General features: G+C 46.5%; 1 protein-coding gene across 7 annotated transcripts in view; it reads right to left on the reverse strand.

Annotated features, from left to right (window-relative positions):
• The window catches only part of LOC144102136 (beta-hexosaminidase subunit alpha-like), a 279,853-nt gene that overhangs the window by 140,139 nt on the left and 116,461 nt on the right, over nt 1-23,253 (reverse strand). For all 7 annotated transcript variants that reach the window (XM_077635441.1, XM_077635446.1, XM_077635442.1 and 4 more), the window contains 2 exons: nt 18,015-18,123; nt 10,605-10,809 (listed from right to left, as the gene is read on the reverse strand). In XM_077635441.1, the coding sequence (XP_077491567.1) occupies nt 10,605-10,809; nt 18,015-18,123 (314 nt within the window). The remainder of the gene's footprint in view (nt 1-10,604; nt 10,810-18,014; nt 18,124-23,253) is intronic.

Below are 23,253 nucleotides of genomic sequence, written 5' to 3' on the forward strand. Positions count from 1 at the left end.
CGATGTGGAAGAGCTCTTTTAGGCCGCACTATTTGCATCCGTGAAATAATGCATTGCTAAAACGGTGCTGTTGGTTTCCAAGACACAACTGGCATGACGGTAGAGAACGTTTCATCCCTTTCATAATTTTACCTGGCCAGCAATGCTATGAAATTGGACGACTAGTTTTATATGCACAAGAAAGGCATCTGTATGGGGTGATGTCTCGCCACTGTGCTCTGTAATATCTTTTTTATCTTGCATAGATCGCTCTTTACACGATGGTTTTAACCATTTTAACAGTGACAAAGTCCTTAAAGTGTTTCGCTATAATGATGACTTCCTAATTGTTTTGAATAAGCAGTCCTCCTTTTTGAAAGCGGGTACACTAAAGAGTGTTCTAGGAGGTTTTATACATCTCGGGAAAGGGCCAACTTTTACGTATAAGCTTCATGAGGAAGGAAAGATTCGCTTTTTTAGATCTACGAATGTAATTCAACGAAAGCCACGTCTGGCCGCCGCGGTGGCTGAGTGGTTACGGCGCTCGGCGGCTGGCCCGAAAGACGCGGGTTCGGTCCCGGCCGCGGCAGTCGAATTTCGATGGAGGCGAAATTCTAGAGGCCCGTGTACTGTGCGATGTCAGTGCACGTTAAAGAATTCCGTGTGGTCGAAATTTCCCGAGCCCTTCACTACGGCGTCTCTCATAGCCTGAGTCGCTTTGGGACGTTAAACCCCATAAACCAAACCGAAACCGAAAGCCACGTCTGCTGGGCTTATTGCCCTTGCAAAAAAAAAAAGAGTTCTTGACTTACGACTCAGCCTATTCAAAAATAGTATGCGAGGTATAGCTACAGTCTGCTTGGAATCCGTGCTTCGGAGATCGTGTATACATGAAATGCAAGCAAATTTTGATCATCCATTAGAGAGGCTGTTTTCAGCCGGCTACCCTGGGTCGGTCGCGATGGCTGTGGCTGAACCGCTTTTGAGGAAAATGAAGGCCGCCTTCGCATGGATTCTGCGAATACTGCGGATGGAAACAAAAAGAGGACGAAAGTAGTTCCAAAAATCCACGATGTCAACCACAACTTGAAGAAGGTGGCTAATCTGTTTAACGTTCTGATTGTCTTTTAAGCCCCCAAGAAGCCTGTTCAGCTGAGAAGTCGCATTATTTATCATCATCTGCAGCCTGACTATGTCCAGTGCAGTTCAAAGAGCACTGCCATCTCTCAAGTTAACCCTGTCCCTTCCCATCTGCACCCACACTATGCCTGCAAACTTCCTAATCTCATTCGCACACCTAATCTTCTGCTGCACCCTACTATGCTCGCCTACTCTTGGAATCCAATCCGTTACCCTTAAGGACCAGCGGTTACCTTGCCTTCGTATTCGATGCCCGCGCCAAGCCCATTTTTTTCTCTCGAAGGCCATATCTTCCTTTTGATGGCATTATTTTCGAGAATAAAATGCAATGCTTTAAGAAGCAGCATGAAAAAGCATGTTGCCGACTGTGCCAGCAACGCTGCGTACGAAATCCCCCTGTCCTGCGGTAAATCTTACATCGGCCAGACGGGACGGCGTGTGAATGACACTCTAAGGGAGCACGCATATGTCTTGCTTATAATGAACGCACACACCGATTGGGCCACTACATTCCTTGCACCGCTCGTATATCGCGTTTTAGTGGCGTAAGAATGCTAGGCGTAAGTGGGGAAATTAAATTGTAACCACTGTAGTCTGCTGCATTGGAGAAATGTGAAAGCATTTATGTTTGAACGTCAGGAACTTTCTTTACATGTTGTCGCTGTGAAGTGAACCTTAGGTGTTGTTAGTACTTTTTTAGCATGTTACCGCTGTCTGACATCAGTACACATCCCCAACACACTTTACACACTACAACGCGCTCACTTGGTACCCCTATAACACGCTTTAACCAGCGACTCTTCGTGGCGTGCCAGCATGGCACACAGAGAGCGTGGGTTCAAAACGCAATGCGGGCGAATTTCCTCTTTCGAACGGTCATTTTTGTACGGTCACGCTCTGCTGACAGGTCCTGTACACGCCACTTATTATAAAATTAATGCCTTCCCATTAGAAACCGCTAGCCAAACATTAGAGGCTTATTTCATAGAAACGTACCCAGCAGTTCTGGACAAACGAATTTTTCAGCGGAGAACTGTTTATGAACTGAATTTTTTAACATAATGTAAGATTTCACTATAACAATCAACATATCTGTGGATCACCCGACGGTAGTCTTGAATTTTTTTTTCTACTAACGTTTTTGCTGTCGTCAAAAGCGTTCCCCATTGGTTTTCTATGGAAGACCTAACTGTTCGACGCGACTGATGGAAACACTTTAAAAGAATAATATTTATATGCGTCAAAAGAATTCGCCATTGCCTTCAATAGTACCATTAAGTATATCACAATTTTCCAATTTTCAAAATATTTGCCCGAAATTCCTGGACATGGGCGAGACAAGGATGTGCCAGTGACTAGTACTTCTCTTGCTCCCTATGATAGAAAAATAAACTTTCTCTCGCACCTAACCTGTTAACTTCCTGTGTGCTCATTCCAAAGATCGCTTGCGAGGTGGCGTCTGAGCAGGTCAGCGTCCACATATATATATATATATAGATATATATATATATATATATATATATATATATATATATATATATATATATATATATATATATATATATATATATATATATATATATGCTTTCACCTTTCCTTGAATAAATCAGTTGTGAGTAGCGCGCGTGTTTCGTCCTGTGTATTTCTTTCTTTTGTCTCGTGTTTGTTTTATGCTAAACGAGATGAATATAATACCCACGGCAAAAAATGCACTAGCATATCTTTCTAGAAACATAAAATAAGAATGGCGTGAGCTTCTCCTATCTGCTACAAGATCTATAAGAAATTCTTGAACGCTAAGTACGATTAACCAAGTTGCAGCCTTGTCGAATACCCACCGATGTTTACTGGAAATAGCTCAAGAAGCTACCAGGTCCATCGCCTTTGAAAGGAATCCAAGTTTCTCTTTCCTGTTTTGTAATATTGCAACTCTTTGAGTTCTGTTGGTACAGTTTTAATTTTGTGATTGTTCTGGACTTTTTATGTTGCCTGTATATTTCTGCTCTAGTGTCTGTCCTCAGTTTTGCAAATGATTTTCGTTTTGCTAGTAAGTACCTGTGCGTGTATTTTTCTCGTTACACAGTCCGGGCATAGCGTTGTCGTGTTTCTGCTTTTGATTAGATTTTGGTAACGTCTTTCTCTGTAGAAGAACGGCAGATTGGGCGAGTTGGAAAAGCTCCATAATGTTAAAGCAGCGCTAAGCAACAAGGACGGAGAAAGAAGGGAACACACACCAAGGCGCTGATCTTACAACTAAATTTTATTTGAAGTAAGCAGGTCAATTTATACACACACAAGAACTACGCACATGCGCATGGTCAAACACAGATGTACTCATTTAAAAATGCGAATAAAAACGCACCGCATCAAAGGCTCGTGCAGTTATCGCCGATATGCTATCCCCTGTGCAAGACGCAGGAGCCTTTGATGCAGTGTGTTTTTATTTGCATTTTTTAAATGAGTACATCTGTGTTTGACCATGCGCATGTGCGTAGTTCTTATGTACGTATAAATTTACCTGCTTACTTCAAATAAAATTTAGCTGTAGGATCAACGCCATTGTGCGTGTTCCCTTCTTTCTTCGTCCTTGTTGCTTAGCGCTGTTTTTACATTGTCTTTCTCTTTTGTCTTTTGTCTTTGTGATCAGGTTTCCTACCATAAAGTTTGCTGTGTGCTTTCTGGTAAAGTGATTTTTTTATCGTACGTATAATCTTTCGCATAGTCGGGATATAGCAAAGCTATTACTGGGGCCAGTTGGTTGATCATTATGCGAAGGAATGCGCTAAAAGCGGCACAAGAAAACACACACACACACACACGACAGAAGCGCAAACTAACTGTTTATTCCTTACGGAAGATGCGTTTATATACGCAACGCCAGTTTTTGAAAATTCCATCTTCCCATCATCAAACAAGTGACCATCACCACGACACAGCATCTGCACTTATCATGTCAATTTCGGTTTTGTAAGTGCAATAAAAGGAGTGCTTACACACGTTCCATTTTCTGCCTTTTCTATTGAAAATGCTTCGACTATCTCTCTTTGAATCCTTTCTGTCTGTTTACTTACAATCGTGGTCCTCTAGAAAATTGGTTCGCATTTCTTCTTACACCTGCTGCAATGTTGCGCCAGATTCCCAGGGTGGTTAATTTTGTCGCAGTCATTATTATGCTCTAGAAGTCTCGTGTTGACACATCTACCCGATTGACCAATGTATTGTTTTCCGCATGATATTGGTATCTTATAGATGATGTCTTTCTGGCATGGTAAGAACCTTTCCCTATGGGCAATGTCACATTCCTTGCGATTTTAACTCTTTCCTTTCGCATTCACCTTGTTGCAGAGGCTTATTAGCTTTTTTGATGCGCTAAATACAACTTTCACTTGGTGTTTGTTCGCCACATTCTTCAATCCGTGCGATGCCTTATGAATATACGGTATGACAACCAATCCTTCTCTATTCCCTTGCTCTTTCGACTTCATTACTTTCCTCGTCAGAGATTTTAGCACTTTTTCGGCCACTGCCGCGATCATGTTGTCAGGGAACCCACTATCGGTTAGTCGACTAATTTTCATGCTGATGCTCTCATTCATTTTGTGATCGCAGGACTTCGTAAGGCTCTGCATCGTACACGATTGGGCGACACTCCTTTTGACAAGCTTGGACTGGCTGGAATCATAACTCATGATGCTTTTTTCACTTTTTGTATGATACCATCAGCCAGTATGGACAGGGGTTTCCTGTATTTGTAGATCAAGGAATCTCACCATCGCTTTTTCAGGTAGTTCATACGTGAAATCAAGGCCATCGAATATGCGTTTAAAAAGCGTAACCATCGCCTCCGCGTCAACCGCGCCTGCTTTTTCCGCACTAAAACACGGCAAGAAATCGCCTATATAGCGGAAGCATGCCAACACGTTCCTGCCTTCAAGCTCTAGTTTGAGGGTGCGATCACCTTTCGCCATGTACAGGCTCGAAAGTGCAGGAACCAGACACGAACACATTCATTTGCCGCCTCGTTGTGCTCACACTCTTCCTTCATACTGCACGCATAGGGATCTTAGGTAGAGCAGTTCAAAGAACCCACTGACGCTCGTCCCACATTCATTCTGAAACTTCGTAGCTCCGTAGCTGTCAATACTCTCCTCAACTGCAGAAATGGCACCCTCTTGAGGAATTGAATAACACATCTCTTTAACGTCCACATACAAGCACGTCACCGGTGTCCCTTTTTTCAAGAAGCCGATGACCTTCTCTGAACCCTGCACCATGTATGGGTCATCACAAGTCAGCTTAGACAGTTGAACCTGCAGGTATCTAGCAACATGACTTTGCCATGTGTTCTTGACCTCAACGATCATCATGCAGGGGTTGTCTTCTTTGTGAGTTTTGACCGAAAAGAATGGCCGCAGTGTGAGCTCCTTGCTTCCTTTGACCGTGTTCGAGAGCTTTTCTAAACTTAGCCGGGCACAGGATTTGGCCCCTTCCAATCTCATTTTCTCCAGATCTTTTTCATCCGCACACAATTCGTCGAAATTCTTTCGAATAGCGTCAGTGTCTTTTCTCTCGTGTTCTTCCCTTTTCATAACTACGAATTGGTCGGTTTTGTCCGACATTTTAAGCGTAAGGGCGTGGTCGATCAAAAAATCAACAGTCCTCCTGATTGAAAAGCGCTCCTTTTTTGCTGTGGTAGTCTTTTGACGCAATTTACACCTTCAGCGACGCAGGCAGCTTTTTTCAGCCCAGGGGCCCTACTACCAATGGTGTGTACCATTCCTAACAGCTGCACTGTAGTGGCTTTGACAAAGCTTTGTAGTGGCAAAGGGTGATCGCACCCTCAAACCAGAGCTTGAAGGCAGGAACGTGTTGGCATGCTTCCGCTATGTAGACAATTTCTTGCCGTGTTTTAGTGCGGAAAAAGCAGGCGCGGTTGACGTGGAGGCGATGGTTACGCATTTTAAACGCATATTCGATGGCCTTGATTTCACGTATGAACTACCTGAAAAAGCGATGTTGAGATTCCTTGATCTACAAATACAGGAAACCCCTGTCCATACTTGCTGGTGGTATCATACAAAAAGTGAATAAAGCATCATGAGTTATGATTCCAGCCAGTCCAAGCTTGTCAAAAGGAGTGTCGCCCAATCGTGTATGATGCAGAGCCTTACGAAGACCTGCGATCACAAAATGAATGAGAGCATCAGCATGCAAATTAGTCGACTGACCGATAGTGGGTTCCCTGACAACATGATCGCGGCAGGGGCCGAAAAAGTGCTAAAATCTCTGACGAGGAAAGGAATGAAGTCGAAAGAGCAAGGGAATAGAGAAGGATTGGTTGTGATACCGTATATTCATAAGGCATCGCACGGATTGAAGAAAGTGGCGAACAAACACCAAGTGAAAGTTGTATTTAGCGAACCAAAAAAGCTGATAAGCCTCTGCAACAAGGTGAATGCGAAAGGAAAGAGTTAAAATCGCAAGGAATGTGACATTGCCCATAGGGAAAGGTTCGTACCATGCCAGAAAGACATCATTTATAAGATACCAATATCATGCGGAAAACAATACATTGGGCAATCGGGTAGATGTGTCACCACGAGACTTCTAGAGCATAATAATGACTGCGACAAAATTAACCACCCTGGGAATCTGGCGCAACATTGCAGCAGGTGTAAGAAGAAATGCGAACCAATTTTCCAGAAGACCACAATTGTAGGTAAACAGAAAGAAAGGATTCAAAGAGAGATAGTCGAAGCATTTTCAATAGAAAAGGAGGAAAATGGAACGTGTGTAAGCACTCCTTTTATTGCACTTACAGAACCGAAATTTACATGATAAGTGCAGATGCTGTGTCGCGGTGATGGTCACGTGTTTGATGATGGGAAGGGTGCATTTTCAAAAACTGACGTTGCGTATATAAACGCATCTTCCGTAAGGAATAAACAGTTGTTAGTTTGCGCTTCTCTCGTGTGTGTGTGTGTGTTGTCTTCTTGTGCCGCTTTTAGCGCATTCTTTCGCATCGGGATATAGGCCTCGTCAGGAGGATTGCATTGCCTGCCTCCTTTTGCCTTTCCTCGGGGGCATATTGTAACTATGACCAAATAACATTTTCAGCTTTCAATACACTGTGCGCTCGGATGACAATTAGAACACCTGACATCAATAAGGCAGTAAAGCAAATGGCCCTGGCACGTGTCGCAGTCAGAATAAGGCTGTAATGAAAGACAGTACATTTTCCACTAACGAAGCTAGTGTACATGAATGTAAATATTCAAAACCACACTTACGTGCAGTTTGTTTAAGTGGTGCAATCTCTCCTTGCCATCAGTGGATCTTCTGGATGGATCATGCCATAGAGCGCTGCATCGCAGCTGCCTTACTTTTATTTTTAGCGTCAGTCTTGCATTGTGCTGTTGTAATCTGCTAGGGGCCATTTTTCGCTTGATATATTGATTTATTAGAGTGTGTATTCGTATAGGCGGTTGATGAGAACAAGTTTGAGTTGATGGAATAGAAATGCCCTCGTCGAATTGTAGGGCGTTATGGATGATGCCCACAGGTTTTCTTCAGCAAGATCTTTAACTTGCAGATCTATTTTGTGCCAAATATTAAATTGCTGCATTTCAGATCGCTAGGACTGAGTTATAAACGAGCAATTTAGTATATTGAGGCAGGAGGTGTATTAATTTGTTCCCTTATACCAAATGCTTTGTATAGCCTATTAGTGAAATGATATGTACGTTCCATGCTTGGAGTTGGTTAATTAAGTTCCGAGTGTTGTTACAATACTTATTCAGTGTGTGTAAGCACCACCTTGATAGAGGCTTGGAGCAGGCTTGGTAGCTTGAAGTTCGGAATCCAACAGCTTTAGTGTTTCGCAATTTATGACCAATGAATTGCTTAAGCTCTGTTCATGGAGAATTTTGTCGGTAGTTTTGTTAGCACGGGATAATTATTTGTCAGTAATTCCGATGATAAAAACTAGTGTGAATCCCATATTAGTGTCAATGCCGTATATAACAAATTTTACGCCGAAAGACGCTGTCTTGCGGCCCTCCTGCATCAGTTGCCAAAAAACTGGATTACTTCAAACCCGTGTCGCTGGCAGCGTGAACAGCGAGGTCTCAAACGAGAACCGCCGCTCCAGACCCGAGCGAAGGGATCCGACTCCAACATGAGAAACAAGTGCAGGAATGCGCGAAAAGTCGCAGTTAGGCCTGCACAGCGGGCAGCGTCAACGGCACGAAGCTCAGGTTTCGTTGCAATCAAACGACTCCAACGACAGCCATGCCGAACGTAACGTACTCTCATGCGAAGAAATGCTGCAGTCGATTGCGCTTCACGCAGAACCTTGAAAATACGACTGACTACTCAGAAACGACAGTTAACTCACAAAGCTGCGCCGATGCAGCACATTGTCGACGCCCGATGCTATGTTGCCAAAGCTTTTGGCGAGCCGTGTTGTTTTACAGCGAGAGCTGTGAGGCGCACCTTTTGGGTCAAAGTCAATTGTCTGTCGGCTTAACCGGAGGGTGCGTTCCCATGGAAACCACTCGGAGCATGTCTAGCGGGCAAGGAGTAAGGTGTCACGTGAGCGCAGACATGTATGAGCTGTTACCATTCAAGGAACAGTGTGCCCTTACAGGGGAGGAATCGCGGACACTCAGTAATGAACAATAAATTCATGAATCCCGGCCACTCGCGCACTTTTCTCGCCGCCTGGAAATTTCCTCGATACAAGTGATAATCTAAACATCTTAGCCAGAGCAGAGCTTAGCATGGGTAAGAAGCATTTTCCTGCATTTATACATATGCTATCAATATCAAGTAATCTGCTCTCGTGTAGGCCCATAAATGTGCTATGTACTTCACATTCATCAACTGACGCAAAAAACACGGTGTTAGCAGGGCAATAGTATATCATGACTGTCTGGATAGGGCAGATTTCTGGAGGAACAACTTTTACAAAATGATTGTTAATGTGTTCCGCCAGGGGACAACCCTCAGTTCACAACCTTTGAGAATGACTGTTTTTAGAACACTAAGATGACTGTCTCAGCAGAGTACATTACGTGAACGTCCTTCTGGGCTAATTGGTGCGTATCTTTGAAAGAAAACAGCGCAAAGAAACATGGATGGGAGATGAGAGACAATGCCTGTCCGCGAAATCTAAGGTTCGACGAAATCTCGTCTGGTCGGGTGAATACATTGGCGAAAATAATGAAGCGCCGACCAAAAGGTGTTGTCAAGATGGAAGGACGTTTCGTCTTCCACACGGAAGTATTGTTCACTGATGGAAATTTTTTTTTTGTCACGCCAAAATCTGGAGTCTCTGTTTATCCAGACAACAGATCAGACGCTCAACCGTAACATCGGCAATCTACCGCCCTCGTACGCTAGATGCCTGCGACGATTAGCACAACGTACTTAAGCTTTGTGTGCGAAATTTTTCCATCAGTGAACAAGACTTCCGTGTGGAAGTCGAAACGTCCTTCCATCTTGACAACACCTTTTGGTCGGCGCTTCATTATTTTCGCCAATGCCTGTCCGTGTATTGTTCTGGCTGCGTGCGATTTCTTAGGATGTTTTGCACCTATTAAAACAGCATTGAAAATTTTCCCTGCCGCGCAAGGTTGTTTTTGTTCTCATCTGTAAAGTGCTGTTGATAGCAAATAATCCCTGGTCATCTAATCTTAGCGTTTAGGTCAATAATTAATATTTTAAAATCTACGAATGAATCTTCCGAGCTGGCACCGAGGAAAGACTGATACAGGTGGTTTATAGTTCCAATTTGTTTGGTATGTTCCTGATTAACCCACATTTCTTTAAATTCTTGAACGCCCTTAGAACAACTGTATTTTTTTTAGTTACCAGAGCGATGAGACGATTTTAACATATGTATGGCTTCTTTTAAGGTAGCTTTAGCACAAAGCTGCAAATGCAACGCTACGGATTTACAAAGCGCTCTCTTCTGCGTTCAGCTAAGCATTATAATCAAATTTAATTTGCCCCCTTCTTGCCGAGTACAACGGCCCTTAATGTGCCCAACAAAACGAGACAGTCTTCTTTACCGCGCAAGGCATGCAGAGCCATGCTACCTCCAGAGCAATGCCGTCTCACATTGCTGGCCACTATCTTCACGCGGGAATCGCTTTCTCTATTCTTCCATAACTCTCGTTTCACCAGAGTGTCCTCGCGCAGTGTAAACCGCGCAGACGCACTTATGATCTGGGCAGTAGCAACTGTGCTCGTCGCATGCTTGAAACGTTCGCTCGACAGTTCAGTCAACCAAGAGCTCCTGAAGCGTGGACACCGGGCAAAATTCAAGCACGACGCCTTGAAGCTCTTAGGGTTTTGTGGCGCCACTGTGGTAATCGGGTGTGTACATCGAGTACAAACACTCGTGCGAACATGCACAGAATGATGGCACCTGATTTGCGGTCCCTACAGCTGTGAAAGTATGAACGTTTAGTAGTCCTCACCAGCAGAGGAAGTCGACCTCGTCGCCGCCCAGGTGCACGTACTGGTCCGGAAACACCCTGGCCACCTCGGCGAAGAAGTGAGCCAGGAAGGCGTAGGACTCGTTGCGCGTGGGGTCCACGGGCCCCAGGCGGCCGTTGGGAACGGGGCCGTTGTAGCACGTGGTCAGTAGGTCGGGATAGGCCTCGCCCCACGAGCGGGTGTGTCCTGTATGCAGGTGTCGGGCATCGTAAATGCGCTGGGGTGAATTAAGCTAACTCTTTGGCACCTCAAAACGCATGAAAGCTGCGAGTAAGCTAAATATTTTAATTCGCTGGGGTGGAAAATGTCTCCGTACAGCCGAAAATTCGTTCTGGAAGTGCAAAGCTCCTTTCTTTGCGCGCAAGTTGGTTGACCAGCAGGTATTTTACCACTGACTGAACTGTCGGTGGACGACGTTACAAAATGATTTTATCGCCGAAATTCCTTTATGTTGTTTGACAACCAGCTAGTCAAATAGCTGAATGTTTTGAGATGGATACCCATCTTTTAGGCGGATGAATCTGCGTTGCAATACCTTCTACTGATGCAATAGCACAAAAGGTGCCATTCGGCGGAGGGCCTGCCGTCAGCGCATTCGTAACTGGAAGATCCTGAATGGTAGAGAGGGCAGTGAGGTAGCAGAGCAGTTGCGCTGAAAAGAAGATATGCGGTCAAGTGAAACTGAAATGCGATCCTTTCAGTCGGTAACCGCTTAGGAATATTCTTCGTTCAGTCGGATAAATGTACGAGCATCTGCCACCCCCACAGTAGGCGGATTGAATTAAAAGGTCAGTTTGACTTACTAATTATCGCCGCCATTTATTATTGAAGATGATATGCAATAAAGGTGTATGGGATGGCAACAAGCTTGTTAACTCTGCGAACGGATGCGCCAGGGGGTCTCCAAGCGAAAGCATGGACCCTTTATCTCTATCGCGTTATGTTCCAAAGGCGAAGTTAGGTGTCCCCTAAAGTTTTTATGCGTTGCATATTGCAATCACTCAGTTCAGCCCTTGGGCGCGGCCGGGCAGCCACCAATGACCTTTAGCGCAACCACGTGACGTGACGTCACGACAGCCGGAGGAAAAGCTGGGCCCCAACTTGCACGGTCGCGCGCGGCAGCAGCCACCACCTGACTCCCGCTCCTCCCGCTAGGGGCGCTGCGCCGGCGCGTGACGTACGTATAACAGATTAGGGGTAATGAGCATAGATGAAGATGGTTCCAGAAGTCTAGGTAGTGACCACAAGCGTATCAAGTTGAGCTTCAGAAGAAAAAGCAATGTAGGACTGAATCAAGATAAACAATCAGGGGGAAATTTTTACTCAGAAAAGCAATTGGAAGCAGCAGCCAAACAAATCGAGAAAGTAATTTTTGAGGATAGTGAAACAGAATGGACTTATACCAAATTAACTCGATTACTGGAGCTAGAGCTAGCTAAGGTGCGAGTAAAGCTAAAAGGGAAAAGATGCAAACCCAAGAGTTGGTGGGATGAGGAGGTCAAGAGGGCAATAGAAAAGCGCAAGGAAGCATCCAGGGAACACAGATATTCCAAGAAGAGGGGGGAACCAAAACCCGAAGTAGACAGAAAATGGGATACCTTCGTAAAGTGTAGAAGGAACGCATCCTATTTGATTAATGAGAAAATTAGAAGAAAGGGTGCCCAATGGATGTCAAAAGTAAATAAAAAGGATAGAAAAGCAGCCCAAAAATTCTGGAAACATCTAAATGCAATGAGTAATAAAACTAGGCTAGAACAAAGGTTTATTGTTACAGATGAGGGTATTCGACTAGAAGGGGATGAAGCAATAAAACACATAGGAACAAGGATGACGGAAAAATTTACAGCAAAGCACGTGGTACATAATTTATCGAAGGAGGATATACCGGTTACAGCAATAGCTTCACTTGAGCAAGGAGAGTGGGAAAGGGCAGAGAAGAAGGTTCCTAGCGGCACATCAACAGGACCAGATGGTATCCCCATTATGTTGATAAAGAAGTTAGGACCAAAATCCAAGCAAACATCAATACAGGTAGTGAACAAAATGATAGTGGATGAGAAAGTCCCCGATGAATGGCGATTAAGTAGAATGAACATGAAATATAAGGGAAAGGGGGACAAAGCAGACGTAAGTAACTATCGCCCCATAACAGTGACGTCTGTGGTTTACAGGGTGGTGATGCAAATTATAAAGGATAGACTGCAGGCTTGGGTGGAGAACGAGGGGGTGCTAGGGGAACTACAGAATGGGTTCCGGAAACAAAGGAGGTTGGAGGACAATCTATTTTCATTGACACAGTGTATAGAAATTGCGGAAAAGGAACATAGGCCCTTATTGCTAGCATTTCTGGATATTAGGGGAGCCTATGACAACGTTACTCAGGAGCATTTGTGGGACATATTGGGCACATTGGATGTGGAAAATGGAGTAATTAATCTTTTAAAAGATATATATAGAGGTAACAGAGTGCTCATAAAATGGGAAAAAAATGTATCAGGGCCTGTAGAGATACAGCGGGGGCTTAGACAAGGATGTCCTCTGTCCTCTTTGTTGTTCATGTTGTACCTGCAAGATTTGGAGGCCAAGCTAGAGGGGAGCGGACTAGGTTTCAACCTATCTTTTTTCAAGCAAGGGGAATTGATTAAACAGACATTACCGGGACTAATATATGCGGACGATATAGTGATAATGGCTGACAACAAGGAAGACCTGCAGAAGTTGTTAGACATATGCAGTACAGAGGGAGATAGATTAGGCTTCAAGTATAGTAAGGAAAAATCTGCAGTCATGACATTTAATGAAGAGGGCGGCGAGCATAGAATACAGGAGTTCGTGCTAAAAGTAGTGAATGAGTACAAGTATCTTGGGGTGTGGATAAATAACAGTGTTGAGTATCTGACAGAGCATGAAAAATATGTAATGAATAAAGCTAGTAGGAATGCAGCTGTCATGAAAAATAGGGCACTGTGGAATTACAATAGGTATGAGGTGGTAAGAGGGATCTGGAAAGGGGTGATGGTCCCTAGCCTGACATTCGGGAATGCGGTCCTGTGTATGAGGCCAGATGTTCAAGCAAGGCTGGAAATTAGGCAACGGGGAGTAGGGAGGTTAGCTTTGGGAGCACATGGCAATACACCAAATCAGGGGGTACAGGGTGATATGGGATGGGCGTCTTTCGAGAGCAGAGAGGCTAGCAGTAAGATAGCATTTGAGGAACGATTGAGAAGGATGGAGGAAAAGCGGTGGGCTAGGAAAGTTTTCAGATACCTGTATATAAAGAATGTTGACACGAAATGGAGAAAGCGAACTAGAAAATTGACAAGCAAATATCTGGACAGCAGTAAGGGGGCAAATCAGCAATTATCGGTTAAGAAAAAGGTTAAAGGAACAGAGAGCTTTATGGAAAACAGGGATGCTGACGAAATCGGCACTAGAAACATACCGGACCTTTAAACAGGAAATTGTCAAAGAAAATATCTATGATAATTGTAGGGGAAGTTCTTTGTTGTTTGAGGCCAGGACTGGAGTTTTGCGGACTAAGACGTATAGAGTCAGGTACCAGGAGATAGACACTTTGTGCATTGCGTGCGGAGAGGAGGAGGAAACAGCTGAACACTTGATACTTTTCTGTAAAGGGCTTCACCCTACAGTGGAAGGCAGCGGGGCTGACTTACCCAAGGCATTGGGGTTTAAAGATAGTGAAGAGAAAGTGGATTTTAAGAGGTTAGAAGTAACCAAGCGGAGATTATCTGATTGGTGGCTAAAAGCAAGACAGGAGTAAAATTTCACAAGACATGGCTAGGTGGCTTGAGCCACCGCCCGATGTAAAGGGTTCAGCCGTATCCATCCATCCATCCATCCATCCATCCATCCATCCATCCATCCATCCATCCATCCATCCATCCATCCATCCATCCATCCATCCATCCATCCATCCATCCATCCACGTCACGGAGGAAAAGCTGGGCCCCAACTCGCGCGGTCGCGCGCGGCCGCAGCCACCACCTGACTCCCGCTCCTCCCGCTAGGAGCGCTGCGCCGGCGCGTGACGTCACGGAGGAAAAGCTGGACCCCAACTGGCGCGGTCGCGCGCGGCCGCAGCCACCACCTGACTCCCGCTCCTCCCGCTAGGGGCGCTGCGCTATTATTGACGTCACGGCATATGTATAAAAGAGCTGCGCTCCTTCTCCGGGACATTCTTATACCCCTGTCACACTGGCATTTCGAGGGCCCTCGAACCGATAGTCTATCGACTCAAAGGCGATCGAGCGCTGCTACACGGGCAGTTTCAATGGCGATCGAGTCAATAGCCTATCGAGTCAACAGAGCAGCACGGAACTCCATCGAGATATGCAACGCATTCTTGGCTTAACCAAGCTAAGCCTGGCCATTTTTTATCTACCACTCACACACCCGCAGAAAACAACACTTTACGTCGTGTTGTATCAAGGTGGCATTCAGCCGTGTCCGAAAACAGTTCCGAGCACTTTCTCCAATATATTCGAGTTTGGGTTTAAATAAAGCATGGCAAAAGTGTATTTACTCAGTCCCGTTCAGCTTTACAACCAAAATTCTGTTTAGTTCTGGTTCTCGCCTCAACTCTGGTTTTAGTTCGACGTCTTGATTGAATGACAAAATTGACAGACGCATACGGTAGTCGATAATGCTAAGTTTGAGCGCATCTCCAGCTGTGGCTGCTACTACCACCCACTCCTGGGAGTTTGCGTATTACGCTGCTACACATCCTCCGGTATTTTCCCCTGGCAGCTACCTCCGCCCTCGTCGGGGCAGGTGCGGTTTGCTTCTGTCACTACCTGCGTACACGCCACCTCTCAGGTTGTCGGTTACGCCCACTGCGCGGAATTCTCGAACGAGCGCCTAAGATCTGCACTCCGAAATGATTGGGGAAGGCTACCGTAGACATGAGAAAAAAAAAACTCCAGTTAACGTTATCCAAGCTGAAATCAAGAAAAATTTATTTGGGCGCAGATTGGGACCTGGGCGTGTTGGTGGTGTGGCAGGATAGGATTTGGCAACGGCACGACACCGGAAGCTCCGATTCGGAACCTAATGCATAACATGGACGCACATAAACGATTGAAAACTAATGTCTAGAAAGCCGCTTTAGTGGCACAGCAATTAAAATTCACCTGATTGCAGCCATTCAGCTCTCCTTCAACCTGGACCCTCCTACAAATCCTCATCAAGCCTGACTACGCCAATTGGAGGGCAAATGCCTCTCCCATGCCTCCCCCTAATTGACCCTGTCCTTTGCCAGCTGCGTCCATCTAATCCGCCCTCCTAACCTTCTGCCCCCCCCCCCCCCCCCTGCTACGCTTGCCTCCTCTTGGAATACACTCGGTTACCCTTAAGGACAAGCGGTAATCCTGCCTTTACATTACCTGCACTGAGCAAGCCCATATCTTCCTCTGGATTTCGACTAGGGTGTAAATAACCCGCGTTTGTTCCCTCTCCCACTCTGCCCCCTTCCGGTATCTTACGTCACGTCTATCATTTTTCTTTCCATACTTGGCTTCGTTGTCCATAACTTGAGGTGAACCCTTTTCGTTAGCCATCATGTTTCTATCCCGTAGGTGAGTACCGCTAAGATACAGCTGTTGAATACTTTTCTCTTAGGGGTATTGGGAAACAGCCATATATGATCTGAGTGAACCTGCCATATGCGCTCCATCTTAGTTTTACTCTGCTAGTTAAATTCTTCTCATGATCAGGAGCAGCGGCTACTACCTTCCCTACATGGACATGTCCCTTTAACACTTCCAGCACGTCGCTACCAGTTGTGAACTGTTCCCTTGCTAGATTGTTGTTCATTTCTTTGGTTTTCTGCATGTTAATTTTAAGACCAACCGTTCTGGTCTGCCTTATTATGGAACATGGTAGCAGTGCAAGAAATAAGGGCAAAGGGAGCAGACAACACGAACGCGGGCACACAGCGAAGCGGCGAAATTTTCGAAGTTCTATGTATCTTGAATGAAAAAGATAACTGTGTCAGTGCCCCATCTGTCGGGCTCGGAAAAAAGAAAATTGATTCTTTACAGGCAGTCGCGATTGTAGGTTCAGGCAGGTAAAAATAAAAAGAAAATATTGTACGCGATGTGATCCTGTACGCTGTTGGTATTATTTGCCTTTTCTTAGTATTGATGCATCCGTCAGTTTTGGCCCAGCGTGTGTTGATTGCTTTGAACGGTTGGTGGCAATAGCGATGCTTCTCTGTATGTTAAAGTCCCGCAAGTGTGCAATAAATTTCAGTTGAAGCCCGGCGTTCGTGTTCTCTTCTCCCTTTGTCCTTGTTTCTTGCGCTGGTATCTTGTTCCATAATAATGCAAATAACCAACTAGCCCAGCAGTATAGCCTTAGCGACTGGTCTGCCTGTCTCACTCATTGATCATTCTTTGCAATTCATCTTCGGAGTGACTCTGCAAAGAAATGTCATCAGCGAATCGCAGATTATTTAGGTATTATCTATTGACTCTTATCCCGACTCAAGCCACAAGGAATACCTCCTGTAAGCAGGCGGTAAATAGCATTCGCTAGATCGTGTGTCCCTCCATGACTCATTTCCTTCATCATCATCAACCTGAGTACACCCACTGCAGGGCAAAGGCCTCTCCCATGCCTCTCGATATAACACTGTACTTTGCTAGCTGCACCGACCGTATGCCCGCAAACTTCTTAATCTCATCCACCCACCTAACTGTCTGCCGCCCCCTGCTAAGCTTTCCTTCTCTTGGACTCCACTCCGTTACCCTTAAAGGCCAGCGGTTGTCTTGCCTTCGCATTACATGCCCTGCCCAAGCCCATTTCTTCCTCTTGATTTCGACTAGGATGTCATTAACTCGCGTCCGTTCCCTCATCCACTCTGCGCGCTTCCGGTCTGTTAACGTTACACATATCATTTTTGCTTCCATCTCTCGCTGCGTTGTCTTGTACTTAACTTGAGCTGAACCATTTGCGCTTGCCTCCACGTTTCTGCCCCTTGATTATTGGACTTATATTGCTGACATTATGGAGGACTATGGTAGCTGCGCAGCTGCTATAGACACCTTCCAGTATTTTCAGATAATACTCTTCTACACCCTGATTCCCCGATATCTGCATCAACCTGGATGTTACCCCCCCCCCCCCCAAAAAAAAAATACATTGCGCTTAACTTTACCTAGGACACATCCTCTAGTCCAAGACTGTAAATGTCTTGGTAACCATGCAAGCTAGCATTGGAAACCGCGTTCGAGTAGCCGTGCGAAAGTTATATTTCTACTGATGGAGCAAGCTGCAGTTCTGGTCTGGGCTGTTGTCTGAGATATGACTAGGCAGACCAGACCGCTTCCATATCCCCATGCTGCTACCCATAGCTTGAAACGTGCTCCCACCTGGTGTGTCGAACTCGGCCATGACCCGGATGCCCCTGACAGCGGCCTCGTCGATGATGTACTGTACGTCGGCAGGCTTGTACACGTGCGTCTCTGGGTCGAAGGCGCCCTGAGAGACATCGGACGCATTCCTCTTTATTGCAAGCGTGCGTAGAAATAGTGAGCGCACACAATGGAACAGTGGCGACTGCCTCTCCTTGTGCTTGGATTAACCGGCGCAAAAAGAGAAAGGACAATTAAAACAAGGACCACATAAGCGGAAACGCTTCCGTCCACGCCGCCCTTCTACTACTTGTCAGTTGCACTTTTGCGCTGCTTCATCCAAGATCATGAACGACCAACTAGGTGTCACATATATTAAGGAGCCTAAATTAAATTTTAAAGGAAAGAGGTGTAAAGCAGACGAAGTGGATTAACCGAAGAATAAAGAAGAGGAAGAAGAAGCATTCGGTGAGGTGGAGAGATGATTGGGGAGAAGCATTCGGTGAAGTGGAAAGAGATGATTGGGAGAGAAGCATTCGGTGAGGTGGAGAGAGATGATTGGGGGAGAAGCATTCGGTGAGGTGGACAGAGATGATTGGTGGAGAAGAGAAGAAGACGACGACAAGGCTTACGTGGATTAACACCGAGGCTATAAAAGGGCGAGTGAGAGCGAGGCACTGGGGGAACAGCAGAGAAGCGGAGGCTCCGGCGGGTCAGGGACACTTTGGCTGGAAGAGAGCGACGCCGGCTACTGCTCCGGTGAGCTCGCGTTCTACGACATCGCATCGTGGACTTCCTGCCGTGCCTGAGCCCGTTCCGGGGAGTCAACGGAGGACGCTACCACCTGCTACGGCCAGGGGTATCTCCAGCGCTGTTGCCACCCATCCGGGTGGTGCCCCCAAAGCCAACAACACCGGCATCACTTCCACGGGCGCTTGGACCTGGAGCTAGTACGACGCAGCCAGCGACGCCAGCCCAAGCGCGTCGAACGCCGCCAGCGACGCCAGCTCAAGCACGGCGAACGCCACCTCGATGCCGCCTACTGCATCCATACAACGCCGCAGCCCCACCGAGCCAACCGTGAGCACGAACGCCGACCGCTAATAGTAGAACACTAGTTGTAGACGCTAGTATAGCAGTGTGCCCGGGTCGTGTGTATTTATAGTCTTTGTGCTTTTTGTTAGTTTTGTTAGTTTTGTGTTCTAGTGTGTGTTCCACGTAGGGTGTGTTAAATGTGCGTGTGTGTGGGTACACCCGTCGCCTAGTCCATTCTTTCAGTCCTAGTGTTCTCCGGAGAGATCCGTGACAAAGATAAGTGGCGAGCCTGTGCCAGGATTCATTTCCTTTTTTTCTTTTTGCTTTGTCTCGGATCTTTCTGATCTCTCGACGGCAGAAAGTATGGATTTGGCAAAAAAGTTAGAACTGGCGGTCAAGCTGGGGTTAAGCAAAGAAGAGGCGATGCGTCTCTATGACGAGGAGGCAAAGAGGCAGAGAGAGGAGGCAGATAGGCAAAGAGAGGAAAGGGCGCAAGCACGCGCAGACGCTCGCGAAGCAGAAGAGCGCGAGGCAAAAAGAGCTCGCAAGGCAGAAGAGCGAGAAGCTAGAAGAACCCGCGAGGCAGAAGAACAAGAGAAAATAAGGATAGAACGGTAGAAGGAGTTTATTTTGTGGAAACAGGCGCATGTCGCGGGAGGATATGACGATATTACGGACAATGATCAGCGTTCATTGGCGGGTACAGAATCTCCCAGACCGGCCAGAGTTTGCCCAAGAAAGCTGATGGCTCCTTTCGATGACAAGAGATATGATTTGGATGCATATCTGCAACGGTTCGAGCGGATAGCTTTGGGGCAATGCTGGGAGCGCAGTGAATGGGCCATGGCATTGAGCTTGTGTTTAGTTGGAGAGGCGCTGAATGCGTTTGGAAGGATGCTTGCTGCTGATTCCATGGACTACGAGAAAGTCAAAAAGGCACTCCTCCAAAGATTCAGGTTTACAGCAGAGGGTTTTCGTGAGAGATTTCGCACCGCGAAAATTGAGGATTCGGAAACCACGAAGCAGTTTTCTTGCAGGCTTACCAACTATTTTGATAGGTGGCTTGATATGTCAAACACAGAAAAGAGTTTTGAAGGGGTGCGTGCAAAGCTGGTCACAGAACAATGTTTAGCATGTTGCAGCTCAAAGCCGGCGCTATTCCTGAGAGAAAGTTGTGTTGTTCATTGGAAGAGTTCGCCGACACTGCAGACCAATTCATCGAGGCTCAAGGGCTAAGAAATTTGAGTAAGGCAAAGGAGGAAACCCAAAAGACCCTAGAGACAGATGCGGCAAAACCAAGAGTATATGGCGCTGCATCAAAGCGCCAGTAAGGTGTTTTCTCTGCGGCAAGGTGGGACACCGTGCAGCTGACTGTGGAATTAGTAGCGCTGCCGAAAAAACACAGGTTGTGTGTCAAGGTTTTAGGAGGAGGGGTCACACTCTGGATGAGTGCCGATACAGAACTCAGGACCGAGCTACATGCGTTGTCGACTCTAGGGTAGAACTTGTCACACCACCCGAAGTACCGCAGCTGAAAGGAGAGAAGAAAAAAAACGCCGCTGGAAAATGAGGCAGTGAGTGGAACACCCAAGTCGAAAGCAGCAATGCCAGTGGTGGTTCGGAAAATAGGGGACCGTCCTGTACTGGTGCTTAGAGACAGCGGAGCTAACACAGTCTTGGTTCGTAGAAGCCTGGTGAAGGACGAGGATCTTACAGGGGAAGCATCGGCCGTCAATCTTGTAGATAGCACAGTAAGGTACCTTCCTGAAGCCAGGATTCTAGTGTCCACACCATATTTTAGTGGGCAGGTAGTGGCAAAATGCGTAGACCAACCCATCTCGATCTCATCCTGGGAAACATTACGGGTGCAAGAAGTGTCGAAGACCCCGATCCCGACTGAAAGATGCTCGACGTTGAAGAACATCAAAAGGAGGAAAGGCCCGCGACAGCTCAGCCGGGTGCAGTCAGTTTCTCGTCGGCAGTGGAGACAAGAGCTCAAGCGACAGCCCGAGCAACGCAGCGTCCGCTCTCTACTCCTGTTACGATGTGCCTGAGTGTAACACCGTTCGAAATTGCTATTAGGCAAAAAGAAGACCCGAGCTTGAAGGCTTGCTTCGAAAGAGTCGGGGAAAGAGTGAAAAAAAAAGAAGAGTCGCACGTCATTCGAATATCAATTGGTAAATGGTCTTCTGCTCAGGGAATGCATATTTAGTTCAGGAAAGCGGGTCCAACAGCTGGTGTTACCGAGAGATATACGAGAGACCGTGCTACGCTTAGGTCATGACACCATTATGGCCGGACACCAGGGTGTTCAAAAAACGGTGTCTGGGATCACCGAAGAGTTCTTTTGGCCGGGTGTTCAGAGTGACGTTAAGCGCTTTGTTCGCTCATGTGATGTGTGCCAGGGCACAGTTCCGACGGGAAGAGTTGGTCCCGTACCTCTGGGCAAGACGCCAGCCATCGACCTACCGCTTTAAAGAGTGGCTATTGGCATTGGATAAAGAATTTGTTCTTCGCACTCAAGTACCAGAGTATTAGGAACCGTAATTTTGCAGGAAGAGAATCAAACAGCTCTAGCTATCTCTGGAATGTATCTTTTTGGTGTTGTTGATTTGTTGTTGCGGTGTTAATGCATCTCTGAGATTTATCTTGTTGTGGTTGTTGCTGTTGTTGGTGTTATGCGATCATACAAGGGAGTGTGTTGTGGACACGAACATGTTTGTTAAGGACTCTGGGCGGACAGCGGTAGTGGTGTGTTAGTGTTCTGGAAACGCAATTTGGTGTGCTGTGTTAGTGGTGTGTGCTGGACCTCTGCGGTGTGGTGTGTGCTGGGTTCAGAATCGCCACAGAAGATAGTCGGTTGGCTGGATGGCTTGAAGATGAGGATGACGTGAGTAGTTTTTCATGAAAAAACTCTTTAGGGGGCCCTTGTCACATATATTAAGGAGGTCAAAATAAAATATGAAAGAGGGTGAAGAAGACGACGTGGAGTAACCGAAGAATAAAGAAGATGAAGAAGCATTCGCTGAGGTGGAGAGAGACTATTGGTGAAGAAGCATTCGGTGAGGTGGAGAGAGATGATTGGTGGAGAAGAGAAGATGACGACGACAAGGCTTACGTTCACTAACACCGAGGCTATAAAAGGGCGAGTGAGAGCGAGTGAGTGAAAAACCTTTATTGTCCAACAGAATGAGACCACGTCATCCAGACCTCCCCTGTCCCATACCCTCAGTTGAGGGAGGAGGATCAGGAGAGATCCGGCCGAGTGGGGTAGTCGCGTCAGATGCTGGCCAGGATCTCTTGTATCCCGGCGGCCTCTTCAGCCAGTCGGACCGCGGTGAGCTGGAGCTCAGGGTCCGTGCTCCGGAGCAAGGCCTCCTAGGCGTCTCTACTATTAATGTTCTTTGCCCTGCCTGAGGATTGGCTACACTCCCATATTATGTGGTCGAGGGTCCTTCTCGCCACGCACTTCTTGCATTTATCGTCCTCTATTTCTGGAATGATATGTTTGCTTAGAATTGGGTATGAGTAGACATCTGTTTGTAGACGCCTCCACGCCACCGCCTGTTGATTGTTGAGTGCTTTGCTAGGTGGGGGAAAGTACCTGCGATGTTGTCTATAATATTCTGTAACTTCCTGACAGGAGATTAGTCTCCCTTCTCTGCCGTGATCTGCGAACGGTGGCCCGTCTTGTGCAGCTCGGTGGTAGAGATCTCGAGCTACCTCGTGGGCCGCCTCGTTGCCACGGACAGATTCATGCGCGGGGGTCCAGATTATATTGATTGTTCTATTCAATGTCGCTTGTCTTAAAATTTTGGCGGCGAGGGGAGAGACTCTCCCTCTACTAAAATTTTGGACCGCAGCTTTGCTGTCGCTTATGACGTATTTAGCTTTGGAACCGACGCAAGCTAGTGCTATTGCGACCTCCTCCGCCGTCTCGGTGTTTGTCCCCAGGATAGTTGCGACTGTGATGGGGCTACCCGCTCCGTTCACTACCACGACGGTCGTGTACCGACTATGTCTATCGCCCGCTGCGTCTACGTATGCGACCTCCTCCTGAGGCTTGTCACCGTAGATGCGTTCTATTACCTCTGCCCGCTTTTGTCTTCTTTCCTTGTTTATTTCTCTGTGCATGTTCTTGGGTAATGGGGGAATCCTGAGATTGCTCCTAATCTCCATGTCGATATCCTCCCTCTGTCTAGCTCCCCTGTCCGTTTGAAGT

Source organism: Amblyomma americanum, chromosome 8, assembly GCF_052857255.1.
Source record: "Amblyomma americanum isolate KBUSLIRL-KWMA chromosome 8, ASM5285725v1, whole genome shotgun sequence".
Taxonomy (NCBI): domain Eukaryota; kingdom Metazoa; phylum Arthropoda; class Arachnida; order Ixodida; family Ixodidae; genus Amblyomma; species Amblyomma americanum.